General features: G+C 36.0%; 1 protein-coding gene across 1 annotated transcript; it reads left to right on the top strand.

The window, feature by feature from the left end:
* Nucleotides 1–26,121, top strand: Gdi (GDP dissociation inhibitor). Its single transcript, XM_083116950.1, has 9 exons — nt 1–152; nt 10,742–10,902; nt 11,870–12,048; nt 13,053–13,242; nt 14,642–14,782; nt 15,091–15,250; nt 19,220–19,331; nt 22,280–22,424; nt 24,984–26,121. Exons 1-9 carry the CDS (start codon nt 108–110, stop codon nt 25,177–25,179), a joined length of 1,329 nt encoding a protein of 442 aa, XP_082973076.1. The 5' UTR covers nt 1–107; the 3' UTR covers nt 25,180–26,121.
* Nucleotides 26,122–26,687: the final 566 nt, after the last annotated feature.

Here is a 26,687-nt window from a genome sequence, read left to right as displayed (position 1 = left end):
AGCGGATGCTCTCGTTGCAGCACACCTCCTGGACTAAAGACTAAAAGGGTGGCGAATTAACGAAGTAGTGATAGAGAAGAACAAGTAGTTGTTGTTTGTTAGCCGCAATGGATGAAGAATATGATGCAATTGTGCTTGGAACTGGTCTTAAGGTAATCAGTTTTAATAATGCCATTAGTAGAATAAAAAGAAACATGCTGAAAGCATGGGAATGTCGAAAAGAAACCGGCGATCTGTCAAGGCTGCGATGATTTCACGCCATCTTGAAACTCAATCTCTCATAACTCAACATTAAACTGAAAGTAGCGGATAATTGTCGTGTGTGATGAAATATTAAAGCAACTAACGATATAAGTTACTTTGCAGCACTTGGATATTCATCGTAATTTACAGAAATACTATTAATTCATGTTCTTTTCAATGAGGTGCTTCTAGGTAAAACACGTCAACTCTTCTAACATTGCTGTCAGATGTTCTAGGCCAGATTTATAAATGTTTGAAATTGCATTTGCATATATTTTTATGCATTACATTCTCTGTGTACAACATATAGTTTGTGTTAAAAATTACTACAAAGTTGATAATTGGTTGCTTTGTAATATCGTACTTTTGGCATCTGAGCATGTGTTAGCACGTTTTGCTGTTTCCTTGCGACAGACTTTCTTCTCCACCATTACAGTGAATGTTATTTTAAAATTAGTGCTATGTGGCACGGATTTAGAACCCTTGTTGTAGTTTGTTTTACCGCATGTCTCACTCAAGTGATTTCGTTTTTTTACCAACACTAGTGATGCCTACCACTAAGATAATGCAAAGCAACGCATGCATACAAGCTGAAGCGCTTACCAGGGCTTTACTTCTGTATGTTTGATGATTTACGGAAGAGGTACAGGTCGATGGAGGAAGATTTGAGACCATACTTCCAGTGTTTGTAAATTATGAAAATTATAAGAAGGTTGCTTGAACTAAACTTGACAGCCTAACCTACCCCACACATAAAAATGTTAACAGCATTAAATCTAACTGGCCTAAACTACTCGGAAGTACACACATGCATTTTACATCCACATTACCACATGCAAAACGACGTAAAAACCACTTCTGCTCCCTAGCTATGAGCCATAGGTGGGTACTAAACCCATGAGAGGTTTTCTTCCATCTGTAATCAAAGGATGCATCACCTTATTTTCAGGTTAATATGTGCCGCAAGTTTTGATTGGGAGTACAGTGAGAGTGAATGTTTTTGGTACTAATCTGATATTCCACGGACAGATTTCTTCATTTTTACAGAAGAAACTACTTACGGTAATAAGTTCCTGTAGCATTGTCTAACATCTGGAAGGTGTTTTGTGTGATGTGGGAATGTTTCATAGCGGAAATTCAACCATTGACGCATAGCCCCATGAACCATTTCCGGTTAGGTTAGGTAGGGTATAAGTTACAATAGTTAAAAGTTGGTTTCGAACAAAATATGTGTAGCCCCACAAACCATTTGCGGAAACGTATGTTCTTCAGTTACAAAACACTTTTTTTTTAAAAAAAAAAATGCAATTACTTTCATCAAAAAAACGTGAATGTTCCACGAAGCAGATGGGTAAGTACAAATGTCAAAAATTTACAAAACTAAAAAGTTATAGGAGTCCGGGGACTATCAGATTTTTACCAATGTTTTCTTTGGACCATGGCAATTCTTCTGTGTGTAATCATCTCATACTACGATGTAAATGGTTTATAACACTACACCAGTATAGGCTAGTCAATTTTTTAGCATGCAATATTCTACCATATGTAGGCAAGGTATTGTATGCTATAACAGTTGAAACGGTACTACTTTACTATACCGGAGACACCTATCAATGATTTATTTCGCAATTTTTTACATTGCTAACGTACTATTCTGCATTGCAGGAACATTTCTTTAGGTGAAATAATGAATTTCTAATGAAAATAATGTATATTTCTTACATCAACGAGTGCTTACTGTTGTCCAAAAGTTCACGATACCCCCACGAACCATCACGGGGACGAGGTATGCCTACTAGGTTAGGTTCCATTAGCACTCCTTTCGTTCAATTTAGCATATACGGACGATACGAGACCGTATTGTGCTCTCGTGCAAAAAGCAATTGGCAGCAGCAGCTATAGCGCGGAAATAGATTTTTGTAGAAAACCACATGCATTCGCATTAAAATGTATCAAAACTACATTCCCGAACATCAACAACGCTACAGAAAATGATTTGCGTAAATACTTTCTCCTGTAAATTTGAAGAAACCCGTCTCCGGTATAGTAAAGTGTTACCGTTGAAACTAGTGCACTCTACCTAGATTCAAGCATTGAATGGTGAATTTGTACTATAGTTAAACATGTATATTATTTGATTTAGGTGGTCTCATGTCTAGTGTTAAAAATTATACCAATTGCAGTGGAAGCATGATGTACTCAGAACCATAAGAAGTGGTAGTCATACAATACCTAGGTAATTGAACATGTATAAGCTCTCACCAACTCTGTAGTGCAAGGATGTACGGTTTGTGTTCAAGTAGGGCTAAGTGTTATGATTCAAGAGATTACTGTAGATGCTTATGAGAAAAAATAAATAAACCGTAGGTGCCGATATATGTTATTTAACCTGATTTGCTAAATACGGTAATCAGGAGTGTGATGGTGTTCGCAGAAAAATTTCATGTACAATGTACTGGTGAAGCTGGGTTTTGAACTATTTTTACCAGGGTCTAAACTCTGCTGCATGTGATCTATGACCTGACCATGTTACACGATGCACACGTTCTTTAGTTGTTGGCATGTATCGAGCTTATGTCGACATGCATATAATTTTCATGCCGGAGACTCTCTCTGCACCGAAGCATGTAGTTGGTTGCATGGTGGAACAGTCATCTAGTTCATTGATTTTGAGTCAAGTAATGTATTTGGTGTCTGCACTACCTTCCAGACCGGTGCAAGGGTGGTGTATGGTCACGTGGTACATGCTAATGTAGACAGGCATTTGTTGAATCTTCTGAACTTGAACACCGCTTTCAGTCTAGTTGGTTGCACCACCCTGACACTGGATACACCTGCACTGCAAAAAGTACAGCCTACTAGACTGGGTTATTGCTAATGTATCATGTGACACATGTATGAAGGGACATTGCATTTTTAAATGCTTTCATTGTTATGTTAGGCTGGTCAGGTTTAGGGCTGTTAGCATGAAACTTACTTTCGGTCATGTGATTTCTGGTCTTAAGCACTTCTGCTATTTTCACAACCTGGTGGAAGTAGTCGTGACCTTTTTTTATTGCTGGCAAATATTTTATAGTGGGATAAAAATTTATTGGCAATGATTCAGATTGTTTTGATTTTTTTTTAAAGTTCTTCTAGCAGAAAGACTATCGTAGAATTTTGGAAATCATTGTCGCATGAAATTTGAACCTTCCTTAAAGTAATGAGCAATGTTTGGATTCAAAAACGTTGTTTATGTTGAAAAAAACAACTTAAATATTATTTTACACAAGCATGCACGCTTCCCATGGACAAATTATTCCCAGTTCACAGGCGACAATAAGTATTGTAGACTAATGGGAATTAATGTAGAAGTAAATCAAACTTAGTAGAATGCATTTAAGGACTTTATTTTAATGCTAAGAGAAGCAAACGTGACCTACCTAACCTAATCACAAAAGCATATATTGAACAAAATTTTAAGTAATCGCTAAAACTCTGCAGTATGTGAAGAATTTTTCTCTGGATATCAGCCAGGTGATTCCTGGATAGGCTTCAAAGCTTTCGAGAGCTAACATTTGTCATTGAAAGCTTGGAAGCCTATCCAGAAATCACCTGGTTGATATCCCGAGAAAACTTCTTCATTCGCTGCCAGGCCTCGTAATCATGAATCTGCACTTACAATTTGCTGCTTATTTTGGGGGCAGGTGAATCCAGCCAATTTCTAGCATGCCTTTAACAGGGACTCTATAGAGATAGCCGGAGCAGAGGCAGGTCTGCGTTAGGGGTTGGGGGCGGTAGGTCAATTACCCAAGGGGCGGAGCCTGAAATCTGTGGGAAATTTGGACTCAAAAATTTCAAACTGCAATATCTGACCTTCAGTCGGCTATAAATTGGTAAATAGTTTTTTCCGCGCTTCAGATTTATGTTCTTCACAATTAGCATTACATAATGTTCACAAAAGAAAAGTTCCGAAATCGAGTGTGTAGAAATAAGAACTTAATTTTGATTATTTTGCTATTTCCACGTGTGAGTGCCAAATGTTAACTGCAGATTCATGATTAGGGGGCCAAAATTAGTGAGTATGACGAATTTTAAACAAAATGGAGAAATTCCCGGTATTGTAAAATCGCTCCCGAATCTGGAGTTAAAAGTTTTTGGAAACTTCTAGAAATTGCAAACTAAGCGAAAAAAGGCATTAGTTTTCGGAATGGAAACCTTCGCGAAATTTTTTGTTTCACAAGCAAATCTATATATTCCTGATACTACCATGACACCAAATTTTAACTATGTTTGCCTACCCAAAACTAACCTAACCACACATCAATGGTTCGTGGGGCTAGCGTCAATGGTTTGCAATTATTTTGCAATTTCTAGATCCTGATACTACCACGACACAAAATTTTAACTATGTTTGCCTAACCGAAACTAACCTAACCACACGTCAATGGTTCACAATTATTTTGCAATTTCTACAAGTTTCCGACAAATTTTAACTTCAGATTCGTCATTAGCAGGCCTCAATTAGTAAGTGTGCCAAATATGAAGAAAATCTGAGAGGGGGTTCCGGTCATCTTAAGTCATACCTTAAGTTTATGTGGTGTTTTCTGAATGATGTTATGACCTTAATTTTTGCACACTGGAAATTGGTAAGAAAGCCTATTATGATAAAGGAAAGTGCTGCCTTTGATCTTATGTCAGAATTGTGACTGTTGACTTGATTGTAGTATACAAGTACTTTATTATTAGAAATTAGCTGAATGCACAATAGTCATGACAGCATTTGTCACAGGTAAGGGGAAACATCTGTTCACGTCTTGTCCACAATTGTATTGAAGTTGACTTCACTGTTATGCCAATTATAGATTTGAACTTAATAGGGGTAATATGCCAGTCGCATGTCATCAGCGCAAGTTGCAATATTTTCTATGTGGATCAGTCCATACAGATTTGCTGGCATTTTAATATTAGTATGTGTTGTATTTATCCAATTATTAATTCTCCATTGATCATTTTCCAACATAAATGTCATGCTGGCTGTTATCTTAGTTCCTTTTGTTGATTTTATCTAATAACTGTGGATGCTATCAGCATGTTAACTTGGTAGAGAGGAATAAATGTGCTGACATATCAGTTTTCAAAATTGCTGGTTAAGTTGTTTGGCTCGAGATTCATTCTGTCTTGTCCCACTGTACGTTTTTTAAGAAAGTTAACATTTTTTTTAGAGCATATTGTATAATTCATTTTTGCAGTTTTGTGAACATTGTTTCCAAGTAAAAATTCAGTTTCACTTGGAAACAAATTGTTAATTCTCAGTTTTATGTAAGTTGATAAAAGCCCATGGAATTACTGAAAGATATAATAATGAGCCTTTCAGTCAGGGCTTTTTAAACAGTTGGAATGGTGAAATACATTATAGGCATTATGTGTACAATTTTATGTGCATTCATTCGAATTCATATTCAGGCTATATATAATTGTACTTCTCAACCTTCTAAAGTGATGTATCAGTTTGAATGATACCTTTTGTACGAGGTGTGTCAGGAAAGTAAAGATATAACGGATGTATATCTTAGGGGAAATATGTCAGGCATAAGTTGACACCACTGACGAGTGACCTTCATCCTTACTCTTTCCAGTAGCGTTCATTCGCAGTGCTGCTCTAAGTCTTGTGTGAGTCTCATGTGCTGGAAAAGGCTGAGGTGATGAAGAATCCCGCCAAATGCAAAGTACGGGCTGTGATACAGTTTCTCCAGGCAAATGTGAATGTCAAGCTGACATTCATCGTTAAGTTGCGGCAGTTTATGGGAACATGATGGATCTTCAAAATGGGAGGAACTGGTGTAGTGCTTTCAATTCCTTTAAGAAGGTCACCAGAGATCACAGACGGCCTCCCGCTCCTGTGTTAGTCATGGATATCTGTCCTACCTCCCATGAAGGCATGACACCACTTCGTCACATTTTGACAATTCATAATGTTTCCATAAACTGCACGCATTATTCGTACATATGACAGGGAGTGCTCCATTGTTCATTATCTTCATTTGAGTCTCATGCTGCTTGAACATTGCCTGTGTAATGTCTGGAACCACGTTGTTTGCCAGAGAAATCTGATGTGCATAACTCCACAACTTGAAGTGCATGTATTCGGATTAATAATACGAGTAATTATGCGTGTTTGTAGGAGATGGTGTTGGAAATGTCCTTGTGCTGCCATATATTTTTCACATCTTGAGGAAGTTTGCATTAATTGTTGTTCTGAGACCGCTGTTCTGAGACAGTTCCTCTTGTATTTTCTCAGTTCTACCGCCAATGTGTGAGGGTTAGTAATATACACTCTATTTTTCAAGAATATTTTTTAATGACAGTGTGCATCTCCAGGAATGCTCAACATTGTGGCAAGGTGCGATTTCTAGGTTGGGCATGTTTTTTAGCATTTCCTGGATGCAGAGTTGAGTAGCATGGAGCAACAGCTGATAATTGGCAATCATCTTGCAATCCATGCTTTCACACTGCATGTCAAACTTGACTGAAGGGCTTCAAAAGTTAACAAGCTCCAGTTACCTTAATTTATATCAATAACTACAAAAAATGTTATGGACTATATTTACAAATATGTAAGTCCATTATTGAGCATACCTGGAGGCACGCAATTTGAACAGAAAATTCTTTGAAGCATGCACTGTACAGGAAGATCTGCTCCTTGTAATCCTGCCATATTTTGCAACTAGTTAAGTAATTTTACATGGTTTTAAAAACAAGATACGGATATTGGCCATTGCTTTGGTGTAGTGGTGAAGCTGTTTTGTTGCAATCAAGGGGTAGCGGGTTTGATCCTTGTGGAGACACACAGTGAAACCTCGATTTTACATTTCTAAGGGCCGGTTGCACAATCTCCACTCAGACTGCCACTGAACAAAGTGCTGGATCATGACTGGTGGGAGGCTGTTGGTTGCATGAAGCATTTTTATCCTCTGCCTTGTAACGTAGAACTTTCTCCTGCTTGCCGCTGTTTATTTATGATGTGCTAATGTCTGCTTGTAAATTCGAAATATATGCTTTTTCAACTGAAATATATTAAAAAACGAAATATTATTGCAATAAAATGAAACGGCTGATTCAAGTAGGTAATGCATGTGTTGTACTGTCATTTAATATCAAAGATATGTTATGATAGAATATAACCCATAATCTTTTGAAATAGTGGGGAGTAATTCTTACAAACGTTTTGAATTATTTTTCACCTACTCCAATTAAAATAATGCACAAAAGAATAGTCCTCATCTTATTTTATAGTATGGCAAATGGTCACTTTTTTTGCTAAACACAACAGTGACCAAAATGTGATGAAGTTTTAATAGACGTAGGTTGCATTTTAAAATGCAAGGCCATACGTGTAAATATATGGAATGAGAAGTGCAATCTTCTATTTTGCTGTTAGTACATTTTGAGAATTACTATCGTAGCACAAAAGGAATAATCAAACATAGTGCAAAGTACCGTGGTATGTAATTTCGTGCTATGTGCAAGTGCAGTGCAAGAGTTTACACATTTGTTTACAAGAGACACTAATATCCACCTGGAAAGCATTCCTTGTGCACACATACAAGCTGCTGATCTTTTTCCTACAGTTATTTTGAAAAATCAAAAAAGATTAGAAAAATAAAATATCGTATTGCAAGTTTTTTTTTAAAAAAAAAACTTTTCGGATTACGCTTTATGCATCTTCAGGCATGTAGTTTTTTTTCAAGGTGCATTTTTTGTTTCTAACCATTCGGAAATTGTTCCTTGTACATAAGTAGCAATGCTGTAAGGATACTGCATAACAGTGTACTTGTCCTTTTTTTGTCAGTTTTAAAATTAAAATACAAAACCTCTCTCAATATAATGAAATTATATTACTTCGCATAAAATGTATTGTGTAAATGACGAAGAAACCTTTGGTATTGGTGTTATACACTATCATGTATGTTAGGGTAGGCAAAATATCATTAGGAAATTGTTCCTTGTACATACCTGTCGACATCGTAAGGAAAACTGTAAGCCTGTTAGGTTTAGTTATGGATGTTAACATACAAATTCACACTTATTCAAATATACGTTACTTTAAAGGTTGGTATTTATGTCTTATGCAAGGTTATTGTTGTAAGAGGTTTTTTTTTGTTGTACAAAACACACCACCATTCAGAAAAATATTTGCAGTGGTGATGGAAGTGACTTGTAATAAGTTTACACATATTTTGTTTTAAGATTAGAAATCTGGATAGTGGAAAAGCAAGTTATGCATGGTGTACATTTCGTGTATTGTGTTTGGTTGAAGAAATTTGTTATAGCAAGCACATATTAATGCCAATTCAAAATAATTTTGCAAGCATCAAGCTCATTACTTTCTGGAAGCCTGGACCACAGATTAGAAACCATATTTTTTATTTATATATCTGTACCAGCATGCCCTCAGATCCTACTTACAAACTTAGTGAAACTGCTAATGTTAATACTTAACATTTTCGGAATACGCACGCAAATGGCCACCTAATATTAGTTTTTTACACATATATTTATAAACATTCCTTTATTTATTGCCATTCGTGGAATAATTAACCATTCTGTCTTTTTGCTGTCATTATGGTAATGCAAAACATGCATCAAACTTTGTGATCAAAACTTCACCATTTCAAATGCACACACAGATTATAATATGTACTGGACATACTGCACTGTTTGCACAGTGTACTTCGTTTCCATGTTAATCTGGCATTTAATGCGGTAGGCAGAGCCCCAACTGCCACTTGTGTTACATGGGACTTGAAGTGCTAGTCAACGTTAGGCAAACATTGATCAACTGCAAAATGGTGTTAAGTGGGGGTTGACATGTTAAGTATAAATGGTGCAACTGGCCCTAAGAAGCTAAAAAAAACTTAAAATGCAGGAAAGTGTAATATTGTGGAAAATTTTATGACATTTTGCTATTTTTGGACCATAAAAAAATGAATATGATGGGGGGGGGGGGGGAATGTAAAATCTGGGAACGTGAAATCGAGGATTCACTATTGCACAGTGGTTCATATTCTATTATAAAACTATACGTCCAGTCCTGATTAGCATAACTGACCATGATGTGGACTTAAAACAAACTTTTAAGTTTTGTGCCTCTAGTGTCAAATTTAAATGTTGCTGTTGTAAAATATGAAACAAATGTTAATATTGAACTATCAGATGTGTCAGGACAATTAAAAACCTGTATTATTCACTACACGTATGCAGAAGTATACCTATGACATAAATGCATATATACCCTCTTTAACAGTGACAAGCAACACCACAAGCTGCACTTGACATGGGTTAATTTCTCAGTGGTCTGCATTGTACCACCTCTGTCTTATTCATGCATGCATGGTGAATGCTTGCTTATTGCCTAAAGGTGCCAGTGTTGCTTGTTACTTCAATGTGATCTCCCACCGTCGATTTGTCGCTTCTGCCTGAATGCTCTCTAATACCGAACAAGTTCTGCTTGCTACTTCACGGGGAAATTAAGGTTTGATTTAGCCTCTAGAGTGCAGAGAACAAATTTCCAATTAATGACAGCTAATTTATATCTAATTTTATATTTGCCAGCAAGTCCAGACATAATTGAACTATTACTCTGTGTATTGCATAATTTATATTTCATATTTAATATATATACATATATTTTAAAGCTATGAATTCTATGTTGCAAGTTGTATTTTAGATTTAAAAATGAGTGTCTTTTTACAGTGGAGGGACAAACTAAAGCCTTGGAAACAAAATAGTGCCTACTCATGTATTTTCATTGATTTGAAACACGTTTAGGAAGGAAAAAATTCATGGAAAAATAACTTTTTTCTTCAACCATTATTTTCAACTCTGCTTGAAACCTCATGCACTGTGCACTTGAGTTGAGGGGATACATGTATCCAATTTCCCCAGCAAGTGGCACAGTTGCAGCTGCTACACGGGCTGCTTTCAAGCAGCACAATACTCAAAAGAAGGACACTGTAATTCCTCATGCGATATGTTGTGTGCAAGAAAAAGAACAGGAGAGACTTGGGTAGCATGCTGTGGAGACAATATGGCATGCCATTAGGGGCTTTTTGCTGGGCTTAACACTTTCTTTGAACATGTACATTTCTCACCATGCACACGTGTGTTATCGTATTTTAAGTGCCAACTCTGATGGTTTTACTTGGATGCATACATGTGAAGAATAAATGTCATTTTCAAAGGCTTGTAGTTTAGACATAATGCCTAAACAAGCAAAACTTGTTCACCTTGCTGTTCTCTGAACGATGACAGTTTGTCCATTTTCGGTAACACCCCATATATGCTGTGTGTGTGTGTTAATGTAAAGAGTGAATTGTATAAATTATCTTGTGGATATGTGCAGGGAAGAGTTCACAAGTTGAACATCATTTAATGTTCTGTGCAGATTTCAGTATACTTATAATGGTAATTATGTTCGTATATACTGTATTTTAACAGATTGATTTGCTTTTTTCAGGAATGCATTTTGAGTGGCATGCTCTCGGTTTCTGGCAAGAAAGTTTTGCATATTGATCGCAAGAAGTACTATGGTGGAGAGTCTGCATCCATTACACCATTAGAAGAATTATTCACTAAGTTTGGAGCTCCAGCACCAGATGAAAGCTATGGAAGGGGCCGGTGAGTAATTTGAATGTGTTGCAGTGCAAATTTTTGTTGTTTTGAAGCAAGTGCCTTCTAGTATGATTGTTTCTGAATGGATTGTTTTTGTTTTTCATTCACTTCTAGTGTTGTCAAAGCTTTCACTGAATCATGAATATTCATGGGGTATAATTTTGAACAAGACCAACCTTTTTCTACCAATGAAATTTGTATTATTAGTGGCATTTGAAATTATTATTATGATTATTTGAAATGCCATAAATAGTCATGCATAGTTCAGCAATTGAAAAAATTGCAGTTTTTCTTCAAGGGTTAAACTAACAGTCTTACAACTACATGATTGCATTTAGGTTCAAGAAGTATTTGCTATTTCATATTGGATCCAATGCATGGTTGGTATTGTTAATTTTTTCTTTAGCAGTAAAACTTCATTATATCAATAATGCAAATTCATGAATGTATATAATTTAGGGATGGGACTGATTATCGGTATTGGCCGATATAGGCATATTGGTTTATCGGTAAAATTACAGATTATTTTACCGATCCGATATATCGATAAATATCTGATAATTTAGTGCAAAATTATGCCATTTTGTTGTAATTTTTATGGATAATTGCCATGCCCTACTTTCTAAAAAATTAAATGTCTAAATATGCAATTTCTTTTGCTCTGCAGTCACCTTGAAACACACATTTATTAAATAGGTCAATGAACCTTTCAGGTTCTTCAAGAACCATTTCTAATTTTATATCGGATCTGTATAATATTGGTTATCGGTATCAGTAAATTTTATATCTTTAATTTATCGGTATCTGCCAAAATTTCATATCGGCCCATCCCTAATATAATTCAATATTGATTGACATGCTTTGCACCAGATGTTGAGTAATCTTCACAATTTTGTTTGAAAAGCTAGGATAATAAGACTTCAATCTAGCACTGTGTGTTTTTGTACATTTCATAAATATTTCTTGATTTCAGAGATTGGAATGTAGACTTGATTCCCAAATTTTTGATGGCAAATGGTCAGCTTGTGAAGCTTCTGATACACACAGGTGTAACTCGCTACCTGGAATTCAAATCTGTGGAAGGAAGTTATGTGTACAAAGGAGGGAGGATATCGAAAGTTCCTGTGGATGAGAAAGAAGCCTTGGGATCGGGTAAGTCAGAACTGCCATTTACTGATATAGACATAATTATGGTTTCATAAGTGTATTGCATCTGAATTCTTGCTTGGTTTTTTTCTCCCACTTCTCCCATATATGTGGAAAATGTATACAATCCCATCAAAGGACAATGTTAGCTGGAAATAAAAATGCAACGTATGGTGGTTCTCAGGAAGCTATATGGTAGCTTTTGCTACAGTTGGTTCTGCTTGGAGTTCTGATGAGGACTCCAAAGTTGCAGTGTTGACTCAGCATCATGAGAAGAATTGGGAATAAATTGAATATGCAGACTCCAGTCTAAAAAGTCAGATAGCAGCAACCATGAGACTGAAGTTTCTTGACAATGTGTAGAACCACATATTTATGGTGAATAAAGGGTCAAGATATTGGTACAAAAAGTGGGCATATTTTCGGATCAAAAGTAGTATATAAAATGGTATTTTGGTGTTAAGATGGTGAATAATAACCAATAATACTTATTGCACAAAATTAACATTTCACTTCTAATAGCACATTTACATAGTTATCAGAGTACTAAGTTTCATCCTGTGTCAAGGAGTCCATTTTTTGCTTCTCAAGTATTTACAGCCGAATTAATATTTTTTTGCGGTTTACATCAGAATTAATCAATTTTCCATGATTTGCATAAATCTCAGGATAATTGAGACCTCAGACGGTTTCATGTATGTACTCTAAATTTTGTTTGAGTTTTTTCACATTTTGCAGTTCATTTTGTATTGTTTCGTGACGAAATATGGTATCAAATGCACCTCTACCTTTCAAAATCTTGAAAAATTAACATTACAATGTGTTTTTCAATTTCGTGTTTTCGCCAAAAACAAAATATGCATACCCCTAACAATGTGTCATTGACTCTCTCTCATATATTTGTAATAAGTTGAGAATTAGAGAATATGGTTGATGCTTTTTTCTTCCAAGTTTGATTTTTGGTGCAGGTGGGTCCATTGAAAGTTGTCTTCCTCTTTGCTTTATTGCAGATTTGATGGGTGTATTTGAGAAGCGCCGTTTCAAGAACTTCTTGATATATGTTCAAGATTTCAGGGAGGATGATCCAAAATCTTGGAAGGACATGGATCCTTTTGTTACAAATATGCAGCAAGTGTATGAAAAATTTGGCCTGGAAAGACACACACAGGATTTCACTGGCCACGCTTTAGCACTATACAGGTAGGACAATTGTTATGATAGTGTCTGAAATTTTCTTATTGAAGGCCATAGAAGATGGCCAAAATACTCATACAAAGAATGTGTAGTTTGAAGGTGTTCTGTTTACTTAAAGTAGTTTTTTTTTAGGTGGTAGGTAGTAAATGGTTAGTGGTGCAGATTTGCTGCACAGGAATTGGCACCCATTTTCTAGCATCACTAATTGTGTGTGTTATGTGGGACAATGTGAAATGTTAATTTTGACATACATGATGGTTTCTAAATGTGGAAAAGCCCCTCTTGAAACAAATACCGGTAGGGAAACACAATTGAAAAATCCTATACATGTTATAGAGAATGGGAAACCATGTCACAATATGTTACCATCATAGTAGCCATCTTGGAGTTGTTTTTTTTTTTAATGTAATAGTAATGCGACATCGGAATGAGCTTAAAAATTTGGGCACAAAAAATGTTTGTTTGATTTCAACTTAACTATAAACTTTATGCTACTTTGATTTCAACATAGCTATAACCTGTATGCTGCTTTAATTGCAAATGTTAGCCACATGTGATTTGATTGATGAGTTTCTCCTGCCAAAATCTTTTGGATGACAATCAGATTATGTTGTTACAAAGGACTTCAATGAGAGACTACAAAGTTGATTGAAATTTGATATATGGGTACAATTAACATCATTGATCAAGCCTTATGCAATGAAAAACATTGTGGATCCAAACAGAATAAGGATATCATGAAGTTCTAGCTAGGGCTGAACCAATGGTGATGCTTGAAAATTGTAGCAATAAAAGTAAATAATAATAAATAAAATCAAAATATTGATTTAATATTAGTGTGCGAGTATTGAACTCCAACAAGTTCCTCTCTATATTATGCATTGGGATGTTTGATTCATGTTTCTGAATTCACATGTGATTTAAAAGATGTTTGCACGCTTATGGGCCAAGTCTGTACACAAATACACACATATAAAGGTAAAATAAATTAGAAAACTAGATGCCATGGTCTAAATATATATTGGTTGCCTGCAAAGTAGGGTGCGGGGATCTCTCTTAAACTGGCCACAACTGAAAAGATTGGCTTAAATGATAAGGAAAGACTAGTTTTGAACTTTACACTGTGCACCTACCTATGTTCTTTTGCACATGAAGTCTTTGCTTTCATAATTGCCAACGACATAGCTTATGTAGGTAGGCCTGGGGAGGATTTTCAAGTTAATACATTTCATTGCTAAGACCAGAAGCATCTAAGGTGTTTGCCCTGGGATCATGTCTTTCTAAGTAGATCTATTGTGATGTGTGTGTTGGGGGGGAAGGGGGAAAATTTTCATTCTGTGATGGTGGAGACCACTCGACATCTATTACAATGTGTGTGAAACTGTATATTTCCTCTTTCTTTCAGGAATGATGACTATCTGAACCAACCAGCTGTTCAAACTGTGAGGCGAATAAAATTGTACAGTGATTCTCTGGCTCGCTATGGAAAATCTCCCTACCTGTATCCCATGTATGGCTTGGGTGAGCTTCCCCAGGGATTTGCAAGGTAAGAGAATGGACTGTTCCTTTGTGTTGTTGCTACATGTGATCACTTTGTTCCTATTGAATATTTAATGTACTTATTACATCATAGGTAATGCATGTATTCTGTAGCTATTGAATGCTGTTCTCTGCTTGACCTATCTGGAATGGGATAATGTAGTGCCAAAAATAATATTATTATTATTATTCCTGTTCAAAACTTCTTTGATTTATTCCATTAGAATAGATCATGGTTCTTAAAATGGTTGCAACCTCCGTTCAAATTATTTAAATGTGTACTTCTAATAAAATTTCAACTATTGCTGATTATAGGTTGAGTGCAATTTATGGTGGCACCTACATGCTAGACAAGCCAGTAGATGAAATTGTTATTGAAGGTGGAAAGGTTGCAGGTGTTAGATCTGGAGATGAGATAGCCAAATGCAAACAAGTTTACTGTGATCCCTCTTATGTCCCGGAGAAAATTAAGAAGGTAAGCTTAATGATTCATTTGAATAATTTCGTGCCTGTTCATGATAGTTTTCTAACAGCTACCCCTTCAACTAAAATATCTATTAGTTAATTGTTGCACATGAGTGGTAGATCTTTACAGTCAATGTTTTGAGGAGCAATAGAAATAAAAAGGAAAAATAGTACTGAAATACACTAGGACCATTGTCAGTGTCATGTGTACAATACAACTAAACCATGGTGTTAATGATCAGGTAGGATTTAAAAAGGCTTAAGTTTTTAAATTGTTAACATGTGACTTGAGATTTCCCAATAGATATTCAGGTTCCTCTCTAGTCAAATGTTCTGATGGGGCTTGCCATATAATATTGAACTGTGATTAGAAATTGATCTTTATGTATTTACGAGGGTCATTCAAAAAATAAGTTTCCCTATGTTGTAAATTTTTTATTTGGTAATATAAACATGCAAACTCTACATGTCTAGATAAGTACACACCTGTACTACTTTTCAACATAATCGTCTTGCACATTGAGACATTTGTCCCAATGCTGCACCAGCTTATCGAAGCCCTGAGCAAAGAAAAGTCCAGGCTCAGACCTTGCAACACTCGTCGACTGTGAGTGGTCCCAAGCGAAATGTTCAACATGTTGACCACCTCACGAATCTTTATTTTTCTGTTCTCCCGGATCAGTTCATTTACTTTTGGAGCCAGTTGAAGGATGACCGGATCGAACTTCATCAGAAATCCCTACTCTGCCTTAGGTGAACATGTTTCACCACCTTATGACCATCTGCACAGACATTACAGTAGTAATGTACAGTACACAGCAACCAACTTCCTGTGGATTCATGCTGTGGGAATGAGAGATGTGGTAATAGATAATTGAGGTACTCACGTTTTCCGTGAAGCTGTTTTACATTATTTTCTATTAATTTCGGTAGCCACTGCCATTTGCCCATTCATACCGAATCACTGCACACACTTCTTCCTGACACCAGCTGTCCAATACACAGGCACCTGCCATGCTGCCCTCCTCTCTAATGGCGCGAGCCCATAGTTTCCTTCCCCTCTGCACATACGCCTTCACGTCTGTGGGAGAAGTGCCTATCATTCCTTGAAGGTGACAAATAGGGCTTGCCAACCATGTGCATAGTGTTAACTAATTTTTTTTTTTTTTGGCACAGGGAAACTTATTTATTGAATGACGTCATATACGAACAAATTACACAATGTAAGGGATATTTATATAAATATTGGATCTGCAGAATTCAGTAAATTCTCAGCTGATGATAATTTTTAACAGGTTAATCAGTATCATTACTGTAGTGAGTTACCTATATTAGGGTGGCGACAGACCTGGAAAACCGGGAAAAGGAAACTCAGGGAATTTGAGAGGTCAAAAAAGTCAGGGAATTTTGTCTTGATTTAATGTAGCAATGCATAGGAAGATTTTGTTTCATCATCCAGGTGTAATACTGGTTTTGCACAAGTTATTTTACATTTACAATGACATTGCACTATTCTTCAATATGAAGAAGAAACCAGCAAATCGGACATATATGTTGAATAATATCACGAAAAAGTAAGAGAGAGACCTGTATTGGTAAATGTTATACAAATTTGACAAGGGTTTACTCCCAACCTCAACACTCCCATTGCAATTCACAACCCCCTATGTCCTCTCTGTTTAAACTCTGGAGAGATGGTTATTATTCTGTCACTGAGTGAAGTTAATGTCCAATTTTATGAAATAAAATAAAGTAAAAAGTAAAGTGTTCCCCTGTGCTTAGCACCATGCCATGAAGGCGTATAGGGGGTGTGGGGGTAACGCCCCACACTTTCTTGATCCGGTCGTGATTGGGGGTGATGTGATCAGCACCATGCCCCTGACCGTCTTTACCCCCCAGGTTTCCCCAGGTACCCATGTTATTCGACGCTGGGGGGCTTCCAACGTTAGAAAAGTTCCCGGATTTGAACCGGCCGGGGATCGAACCCGGGACCTTTAGCATGGTAGTCAGACGCGTTACCGACTGAGCCACCGCGGCTATATGAAATAAAATACAAATAATAAATACGTAAATAGTTTAATATAATTACTCGAATCATTTCTTTGCCAGCCCTGCCAAATGTTCACTTTTCATCTCCTGATTTATACGAGGGGCATCCAGAAAGTAAGTTCCTTGATTTTTCTCAAACGCGATAACAGTGAAAAATATTAATTGCTGCAAAGTAGGGTTTATGAATGTGCAGTGATGTCTGGACACATTTTTCACACTTTCCAAATAGCGAAATAACACAAATTTGGCATAAAATGTGAATGGTTGGCATTTCTCACGAATTTAGAAAAATGTACTTTAACAGTGAAAAAATACAGCGAAATCCAACATTATTGTCTTTAAGATATGCCATATTTGTGCACTTAGAACAGCTAGTTTTCTAACATTTTATCCAAGAGAAGAGTATAATGCATGTTATACATGGAATAATTCCGACAGCCACATAAAATCACATATTTCCCATGATTCTTCCAACTTCTATGAGAACAATTGCATCACTGAGGAAAGTAGCGGGGTTCTGACTGGAGATCGAGTGTGTATCTACCGTAACATGGAGCTGCATCATCAGTATTTGTCACGAGAAGTGGTGCAATTTTATCAGGGAGAGAGTACTCACCTACCGCCACAGGGGAGTCATAACCGGCATTTTTGTGTAACATTTTTTACACTTTCTTTAAAACTTACAATATTATTATATAGTACATATAAAGCTTATTTTCTGTGCTACCACCAAGTATAAAACATCCCTTGTGGGGGTAATTTATACTCTACTTTATTTACACCTGAAAACAGGCACCATCTTGAAAAGTTTGGATAACTCGAAGTCGTTTAATATGAAGTTGACATTTTTTGGTCCCTTGAACTTCGTATTAACGAGATTTTTCGTAAATGTTTGTACTGATGGAGGAATCCCATTGATAATGAAGGAAATATGAAACTTTGTTTTGTACGAATCAATTGTTTCACTTGCGTGCAAGAGGAGTTTGCTTCATAGATAAAAGAGAAGAAGGTTTATGCATCAAAAAATGTCTGCACTCATGGTTCTTGCAAGCAGAAGGTTCCAAACCTCAGTGCAAATATCAATTATAATAACAAGAAATAAGGAGATTGATAAATTACAAAATTTCTTTTTTCATCAAATCACATTTCACTCTAATCTCATTTAGTCGTAATTTTAAAAATAATCAAATATTTTATTGAAAACTGGCTGCATATCAAAAATTCCTGTAATCCCTTCCTAGCTTGTGAATTGTAATAATTAGGGATGGGCCGATATGAAATTTTGGCCGATACCGATAAAGTAACTATATAAAATTTACCGATAACCGATATTCTTCCGATCTGATATAAAATTAGAAATGGACCTTGAAGAACCTGAAAGTTTTATTGACATCCTTAATAAATGTGTGTTTCAAGGTGACTGCAGTGAAAAAGAAATTGCATATTTAGACATTTACATTTTTAGAAAGTAGCGCATGGAGATTATCCATAAAAATTACAACAAAGTGGCATAATTTTGCACTAAATTATCAGATATTTATCGATATATCGGATTGGTAAAATAATCTAATTTTATATGCCTATATACCGATAGAGTACAGATTAATTGGTCCCATCCCTGGTAATAATTTTCAAAATTCACAATTTGCAGTTTGAATGCAAACCGTAGGGAAATGAAGTAAATTTCTTGGAAGCTAATATGGGTACTTAATACAATACATACCTGGATCTGTAGGACTTTCTTATTTCCATTTGCAGGACATGGATTTGGTTTATAATTATCATGGAAAACTAAATTTTGTCCTGGAAAAGTCAGGCAATTTTATTTCTGTATTTTTGTAGCCACCCTGTACTATATAGAAGTGTGCTTTTGTGATGCAAATAAACATAAGGGTTTTAAAGCATGTTATTAGATATTCTTTTCCCACAGGTAGGCCAAGTTGTGCGCTGCATTTGTTTGTTGGATCACCCCATATCTAACACTAAGGATGCACTTTCAACCCAAATAATCATTCCTCAGAAGCAAATAGGAAGAAAATCAGGTATAAAAATATTGTCTACAAGGATTGGGTATATATTTTCTTTGTGTAGTTTAGTATTTCTTGCTCTGCCAAAGTTTTTCTTTTTTATACAACTTAGACAAACGGTAATTCTTCTCAACCACCTGGTACAGGAAAATTTCTATTTTACATTCATATTGATACTTCAGAACTACTGATGTTGGACAGTGAAAATATTGAAATCATTTTAGAAGAGCATAAGCCTTTTATTAAATGTCACTTTAGTTCAGGAGAGTTTGATTTTTTTTACTCTCTTACTGTAGTTGTTTAGAAAAATATCAATAATGTCAATGGTGTGTGTTTAGATGGCATGTGTAGTCTGGAGAGGTTCTCTGTAATTCCTTCAGTTTATTGGCTGTATTACAGTATTGCATCATATGTTCCCTCTTAAATTTACTATTGTCTGGCTTCTTTGTCAAAAGAAATATAAATTATCAATGTCTAGGATGTTTTAATGATTCCATAACAATAATTTTCTAACTATTCATTTTGCTGTATGTTAACCTTTAAAGCCCGACTGGCCAGTGAATGAACTTCAGGAAACCCAGATTTTGGCCTCCCACTTGTGCTAGTATCAAGACCCATTCGCTATGTGGCGGCAACCGTTAGGCTTTGCTGTGCTTGACAGGGTGGCACCTGTTTCGAAAAGTACTCGAAACAAAAAAATTGGCAATGCAGAATGCCTTGAGAATTTCCCATCACCATGGCAACTGGACAAAGCCAATTCAACAGTTCATGTGACCCTCCCTGGCTTTCGACAAAAACAGAATTTTCAAGTTAGTTCTTTTGCTGAACAGGCTTTAGCCGCCTGACGGTTGAAATTTTGACCACCACATATATACTCCTTAACCCCAGATGGTCGATATTTTGACCTGCAGCAATTAACATGCCATTTCTTGAAAACTACACACTATATTTCAGTTCTGTCTTTTTAAATCTTTAGTATTTATATGAAGGTATGATATACTCGAATTACAAAACAATATATCCATATATTAACAAGTGAGATTTGTAAAAGTTTTTGTTTGCTTTTGTTATCTCCATATTATTATGTGATAGATTTCTAAAAGTGGCTGTATGTTCAAAACTACTGCATCTTTAAGAATGAGTAAAAAGCAACAGTTTATGCAATGTCCAACAATTAACCTTAGCCACCGGACCTCCTGCGCACCTGTATTCTTATTCACGCTGGTGCATTTTCAAGTGTGTGCTTTATAAACTTGCTGCGAAGTACAAAAAAATTGTAACTCAAGAACTAATTGCCGTAGACAGATGAAATTTGTTGCGTTTATATCTTCGATTTATCGGATAGTATCAAAAGGAAAACACAGGGCTTTTACAAATGGCATTTGTTAATAGTAATTGTAACATTGGGTATATTGTTTTGTAATTTCAGTATATAATACCTTTAGATGTGAACTAATAAACAAAAAAGACAGAACTGAAATATAGTATGTAGTTTTCAAGAAATGGCATGTTCATTTCTGCTGTCCTAACATGTGTTCAGCGCAAATTTCGTAAAATATTCAACTTTCTTCTTTGTTTATCACTAGTTATTGGGAGGGACAATGTATACATTTTACCTCCGTTAAAAGCCCTTTCTTTAAGAAAGAATGAAGAACCAATTTCATGTATCTACGTTAATTAGTTCTAGAGTTATGATTTTTTTGTACTTTGCGACAAGTTTGAATAGCCCACGGTTGAAATGGCTCTGGCATAAATGAAAATATGGTAATGCGAGAGGTCTAAAGGTTAAACAAGAATTTGGGGCATTATTTTCCAGTTGTGGTTAGTTTGTTGCATTATAATTATTTTGCATATTTTAAATGCCCTTCATGTGTTTCAATAGAAATAAGAGGTTCATTTTTTTAATTAGAGGCCATTTTTCACTCACGTTGGCAACACTGCATGCTTGGTGTTTTGCGCATGTGCTTTACGTGCAAGGCATGTCAGTAACTAGATGCCATTTGCACGTTGTGAAACACTTGGTGTGGTGGAAGTGTTGCAGGTGATTGAAAATCCCGCCGAGTGTGAGATGATCAGTAATCAGGTTTTTGACAGCAAAAAATGTGAAGGCGGCAGATATTTATCGCCAGTTACGTGAGGTGTATGGTGAGAATGTCATTGTTGAAGTGGGTACATCTGTTCAAAGCCGGTCACACAAATGTATATGACAAACCACGATCAGGATGCCACACATCATCCCCCACAAAGGTGAAGTTCAAGCAAGCGACCTCCACCAAAAAACTCATGCTCACAGTTTTCTGGGATAGGTCAGGGTGCTTCTGATTGAGTTTGTCGAATGAACGAACAGTTATGCAACCGTGTATTTCAACACACTCGAAGAAATTTCGGCGAGCAATATAGAATAAATTACTAGGAATGCTGTCTTCCGGTATCATATTGCTACATGACAATGCATGGCCACACACTGCAGCTGGCACACAGTTGCTCATTGACTCATTTGGCTGGGAGCAGATGGGCCACCCTCCATACAGTCTGGATCTTGCCCCTCCATACAGTCTGGATCTTGCCCCTAGCATTTATCACCTATACCTCCACTTGAAGACTTTCCTCGCTCGAAGCAATTATACCGCGCGGATGAAGCCAAACAGACCGTGACTGATTAGCTGTCTGACCTGGCGGCAGATTTCTTTGAGGGTCTACAAAGCTCATCTACCGCTACGACAAGTGTCTCAACAACTATGGGAACTAAGTTGAGAAGTAGCTGAATGTACATGTGAACAGCCACAGAGGTAATTAAATTTCTTCCTTTGCAGGTTTAATTTTTATTTCAAAACTGCCCTAATTAAAAAATAAACCTCGTAGTACTTAAAAGATTTCCAGCACATATTTTTGGCAGTGATTTTTCTTCTAAAAATTCAAAAGACTTCGTTAATGTTTTAATGAATGCTTCTAATTTTTTTCAGACATTTATGTTTCTTTGGTGAGTTACACTCACCAGGTGGCTGCTAAAGGGTGGTTCATTGCTATGGTGTCAACTACTGTGGAGACTAATACTCCAGAGAATGAGATAAAACCTGGAATTGACCTTTTGGGACCAATCAAGCAGAAGTAAGTGTCCTGAGGTTACACTCATCTACATTTCAAATAAACTGTTGACCAATGCTTACGCTAAGATATTTATGGCTTGCGGCCATATTTAAATTTGGTACATGTCTTAATCATGATGCAGGTGTATTTTCATTTATATTATTGATGGACCAGTACATAAAACTTTTACTGAAATGATGAATTTACTGATACCAATTAGATGTTCTGCCAATCTTATATAAAATTATGAATGTTAATGAAAAACCAACAAAAGCTACTTGCTATTATACAAATGTTGATTTGGTAAAATTAACAATCTGTCCCATCCCCAAATTTTATAGTGGAACCTCTATTTAATGTTTTCCAGGGAACAAGCTGAAATAACTTAAAATGTGAGAAAATTTAAATTTTGCTATGTTGGGAGCATCAAGGTTGAATGTATAATGCAGGAAAATGTAAAGGGTTCAGCTGTAGTTGCAGCCTAAAGTTGTTCATATCCCGGTTGGTTCCTTGAGACCTACACTACAAAAGTACCTCACTTGTGACATAATCCTTGAGGAGAGAGAAGCAAGGAGGTTGAGCACATGGGATCTAGTGCTTGTTGAAGAATGACCTATTGAGCAGAAACTTGGCAGCTTTGTCACTACAGTATGAATCAACATTGCGTAGGAATGGCAAATTACAAATAAGCATGTAGAATGAAGGAATCGTTTACACACAGAAACAACACAGTCGATAAGCTTAATTTTGCATCTTTGCAAAACTATCATTTCCAATAAGGTACGGAGCATGTAACATGGTAACAGCATTTTTGTGAGCACTGCTTTTTTTGTTTCTATTTATACATAATCTTTATTTATTCTAAGCATGTTGAATACATACAAGTTTATATCAATTTAATTTACACAACAATTAATTAATATTACATGCTATTTAGCAAACAATGTTTTTACTAGGACTGAGCTGATGCGGATGTATCAGTATCGTTTGGAATTCATCTACTGATACCAGCCGATACTTTTCCTTCATATTAGTTTTTCATGGGATCCATAAGAATGCCGCATCACGTTTTTGCGGAGTCTAATTATCCTGGAAATCATGCAAATGCAAACTTTATTTTTTTATTATTTTGATATTCTAAAGAAAATGTGTAGGTTAATTCATGCATATAATTGGGAAAATATTGATCAATATTTTGTACAAATGTAATTATTGCAATTATCAAGTATTGGTATCAGTTCAAAGTGGTATCGACTTGACCCTAATTTTTACCATTTGATGTAAACTGTGGAGCCATTACAAAATTGAGGTGGTCAAGAGTTGGACAAAATGTCAGTTAAGTGTGTTCCAACCTGGCTGCTTGCAGGCAAACCAAATTTTTATTCCCAACGATTGCTGGGAATTTGGTTTCTGATTACATAATTGAAGGCACTATGGCTACACTATACATACGTAGTAGGGATGGACAGATATGAAATTTTGGCTGATACCAATAAGTACCGACATAAAATTTACCAACACTGATGAGAGATGTTCTACCTATCTAATACAAAATTCCAAATTGCCCTTAAAGAACTTGAATGGTTCATTCACCTCCTTAATAAATGTTTGTTTCCAGGTGACTGCAGTGCAAAAGAAGTTGCATATTTAAGACATTTTTTTTTAAAAAAAAGTAGGGCATGAAGATTATCCATATAAATAACAAAAGTAAAATTTTGCACTAAATTATAAGATACTTGTAGATATATTAGATCGGTAATTTTACCGATAAACTAATACACCGATCTGCCTATATTGCCTGATACCAATAAGAGTACCAATTAATCTGTCCCATCCCTACTATGTAGGGTGTGCAGATATCTAAAACAATCTATTGGGCACATGTATTTACATTTAAAATTCTAAATCTTTCATGTTCATTTTGTACCTGGTAGTTACAACTCATACTGATTTCATACAGGTAATGTTGGCTATTGTTTCCAAATGTATATTTCTTCAGGGTGTAACCACATCGTGTGGCTTTTCAAAAAGGTTTGGCAAAATTGTTAATACAGTAAAACCTCGTTAATCTGGACTAATGGGGGGAATAAGTTGACTGGTTTAACGAAAGTCTGGATTAACTGAAACCTAAAAGAACAGTATAAAGTGCACTAAAACTCTGTTTATAGCAACAAAACACATTTATTATGGTGTATTTAAAGGGCATAGGCCTAAATACACTATACAGTACAGTACAGAGTCTGCGGGAAACAGAATTTCATCAGTGGTTGTTTGCCTTTTCTTTGAGAAGTTCTCTTGTTGACTTCTAGCCACATTGAAAACCTTGCATTCTGCTTTTTTTTTCTTTTTGGTCCTTTTGCATGTCTGGATTAATGAGGTTTTACTGTATGTGATAAAAGCTTAAAAAAGGAACCAGGAGGTAAAGTTAAGGTAGCGATTGTCCATCACAATTTGAATCCTTCCATGTCTGTCTGGCAGCATTACCTGTATGAAAATTATTTTATGCGATGTATGTTATACTTTTTTCATGGTTATTGTTGCACACATACTATACATATTACTTTTTCATTTTTCTTTTAGATTTGTCTGGGTTAGCGACTACTATGAGCCTACTGATGATGGCACACAGAACCAGGTTTTCATTTCCACTTCATATGATGCAACTACCCACTTCGAAACAACTTGTTTGGATGTGCTTGATATTTTCCGCCGTGGAACCGGTGAAGACTTTGACTTTTCTAAAGTGAAGCATGACCTGGGAGACGAGGACCAGTAAAAATGTCTCAGGGAATTGTTGGCATTTGTTTGGCATTGGGGAGAGAAAAAATTCCCAGTATTTCACACTGCATTTCAGAAATGGCCTTTTCCTTGCAGTTGTGATGAAGTGTCACTACTCTGCTTGAAATTTTCTAGTAAAATAAAGAAAAAGGGAAGTAACAGTTTTGAAGTTGCACATATGTAAATCAGCCAACAGATTGTGCTCCTTTTTATTTGTACAACGTTGCCCTTCGGTTTTGGTGTAAGACAATGAAGTGGTAGTGTGACATCGACCCACAAGTCTAAAGGCTTTATACTTCTCCCAGTTTAAATTGTGATGTATATTTGTAAACTGAGTAGGTGTCATTTAGTTCCAACTGATGTATGTCAGGATTTGTGTGTGATTAACAGAAGATTAGATTACCATGCAAGGATGATGAATGTTACTAAGTAATATGCATTGTTGAGGTGTATGGTATTTATTCTATGTTCAGCTTGTGAAGTTTGGCTTTGCCAGGATCTTATTGGTGCATGCATATAAAATTGCTTCAGAAGGTCCTAAACTTCCCTTTGCCAGCCCTGGTCGGTGGGCACCATTTGTGTTATATGTTGAGTTCATGTTTATGGCGTTGGAGTTAATTGACTGGCAGGTTATGTCTGTTCCTGCCACTGATTTTGCTCACTTGTATATATTTTATTGTTCTACCAACCAGGCCTGGCTTCCAAAAACAGGTATTAGAGCATATCATAGCTTAGTGCACTGTGGCTTTCTCTGCACAAAGATTATTACAGGCTTAAAGGGGCAGCAAGAAAGAAATTAATGGTGATTATTTCATTATGGTGGTTTTATTCACTGGAAGTTAGGACTTTCACAGCTCTCAACTTGTCTGTTCCTCAATCTGATCAAAATGCAAAACTGCTTTCACGAAATGGTCATTCCAATAAATTGTTCTGTATTCTACTGACGTGTTTTTTTCAGTTCTACTCCTACTTAATATTGCTTAACTTGTTACGTACACCATGACAAGAAGCCCTAGCTGCTAGTTGCAGAAAATGCTAGTGACAGAGTGTATTTCAGAAGTATCAGACATGTCAAATTTCTTAAGAATTCTGAAATTGTCAAATAAATGTTAATTAGAGAAATTTAATGTTGTAATATTTTTAAAGTAATCAGTATTGCAGCACACTTATTTTTAAGGGCTCTTAATGAATGTTCAACGATCTGGCTCCACAGTTTTGTAAAAGAGAAAGTGTTACTCTTAGAATGGGAAATTTTGAACTTGAATAACACTTTCCGTTCTAGTGCTCTAACCATACATATAGCCATTTTGTTTTTCTTAAATTTGTAGGAGATTGTATTTTATGTAAAGAATAGTAGTATGTATGTGAAAGGTGAAGATTTGGGATTCTAGTGAATTCTTGTGTGCTTGAAAGTTTTGTCTGGACCACTATCACTGAATGCAAAGATTCAGGGTTCAAACTCCATGCTTATAATTTGTTTGTCTTCTTCCATGTTATTCAGTTAAA

The sequence above is a fragment of the Lepisma saccharinum genome, chromosome 2, assembly GCF_977018435.1.
Source record: "Lepisma saccharinum chromosome 2, izLepSacc3.1, whole genome shotgun sequence".
Lineage (NCBI taxonomy): Eukaryota > Metazoa > Arthropoda > Insecta > Zygentoma > Lepismatidae > Lepisma > Lepisma saccharinum.
Note: the sequence above shows the minus strand (reverse complement) of the source record. Positions and strands in the feature narration are given on the sequence as shown.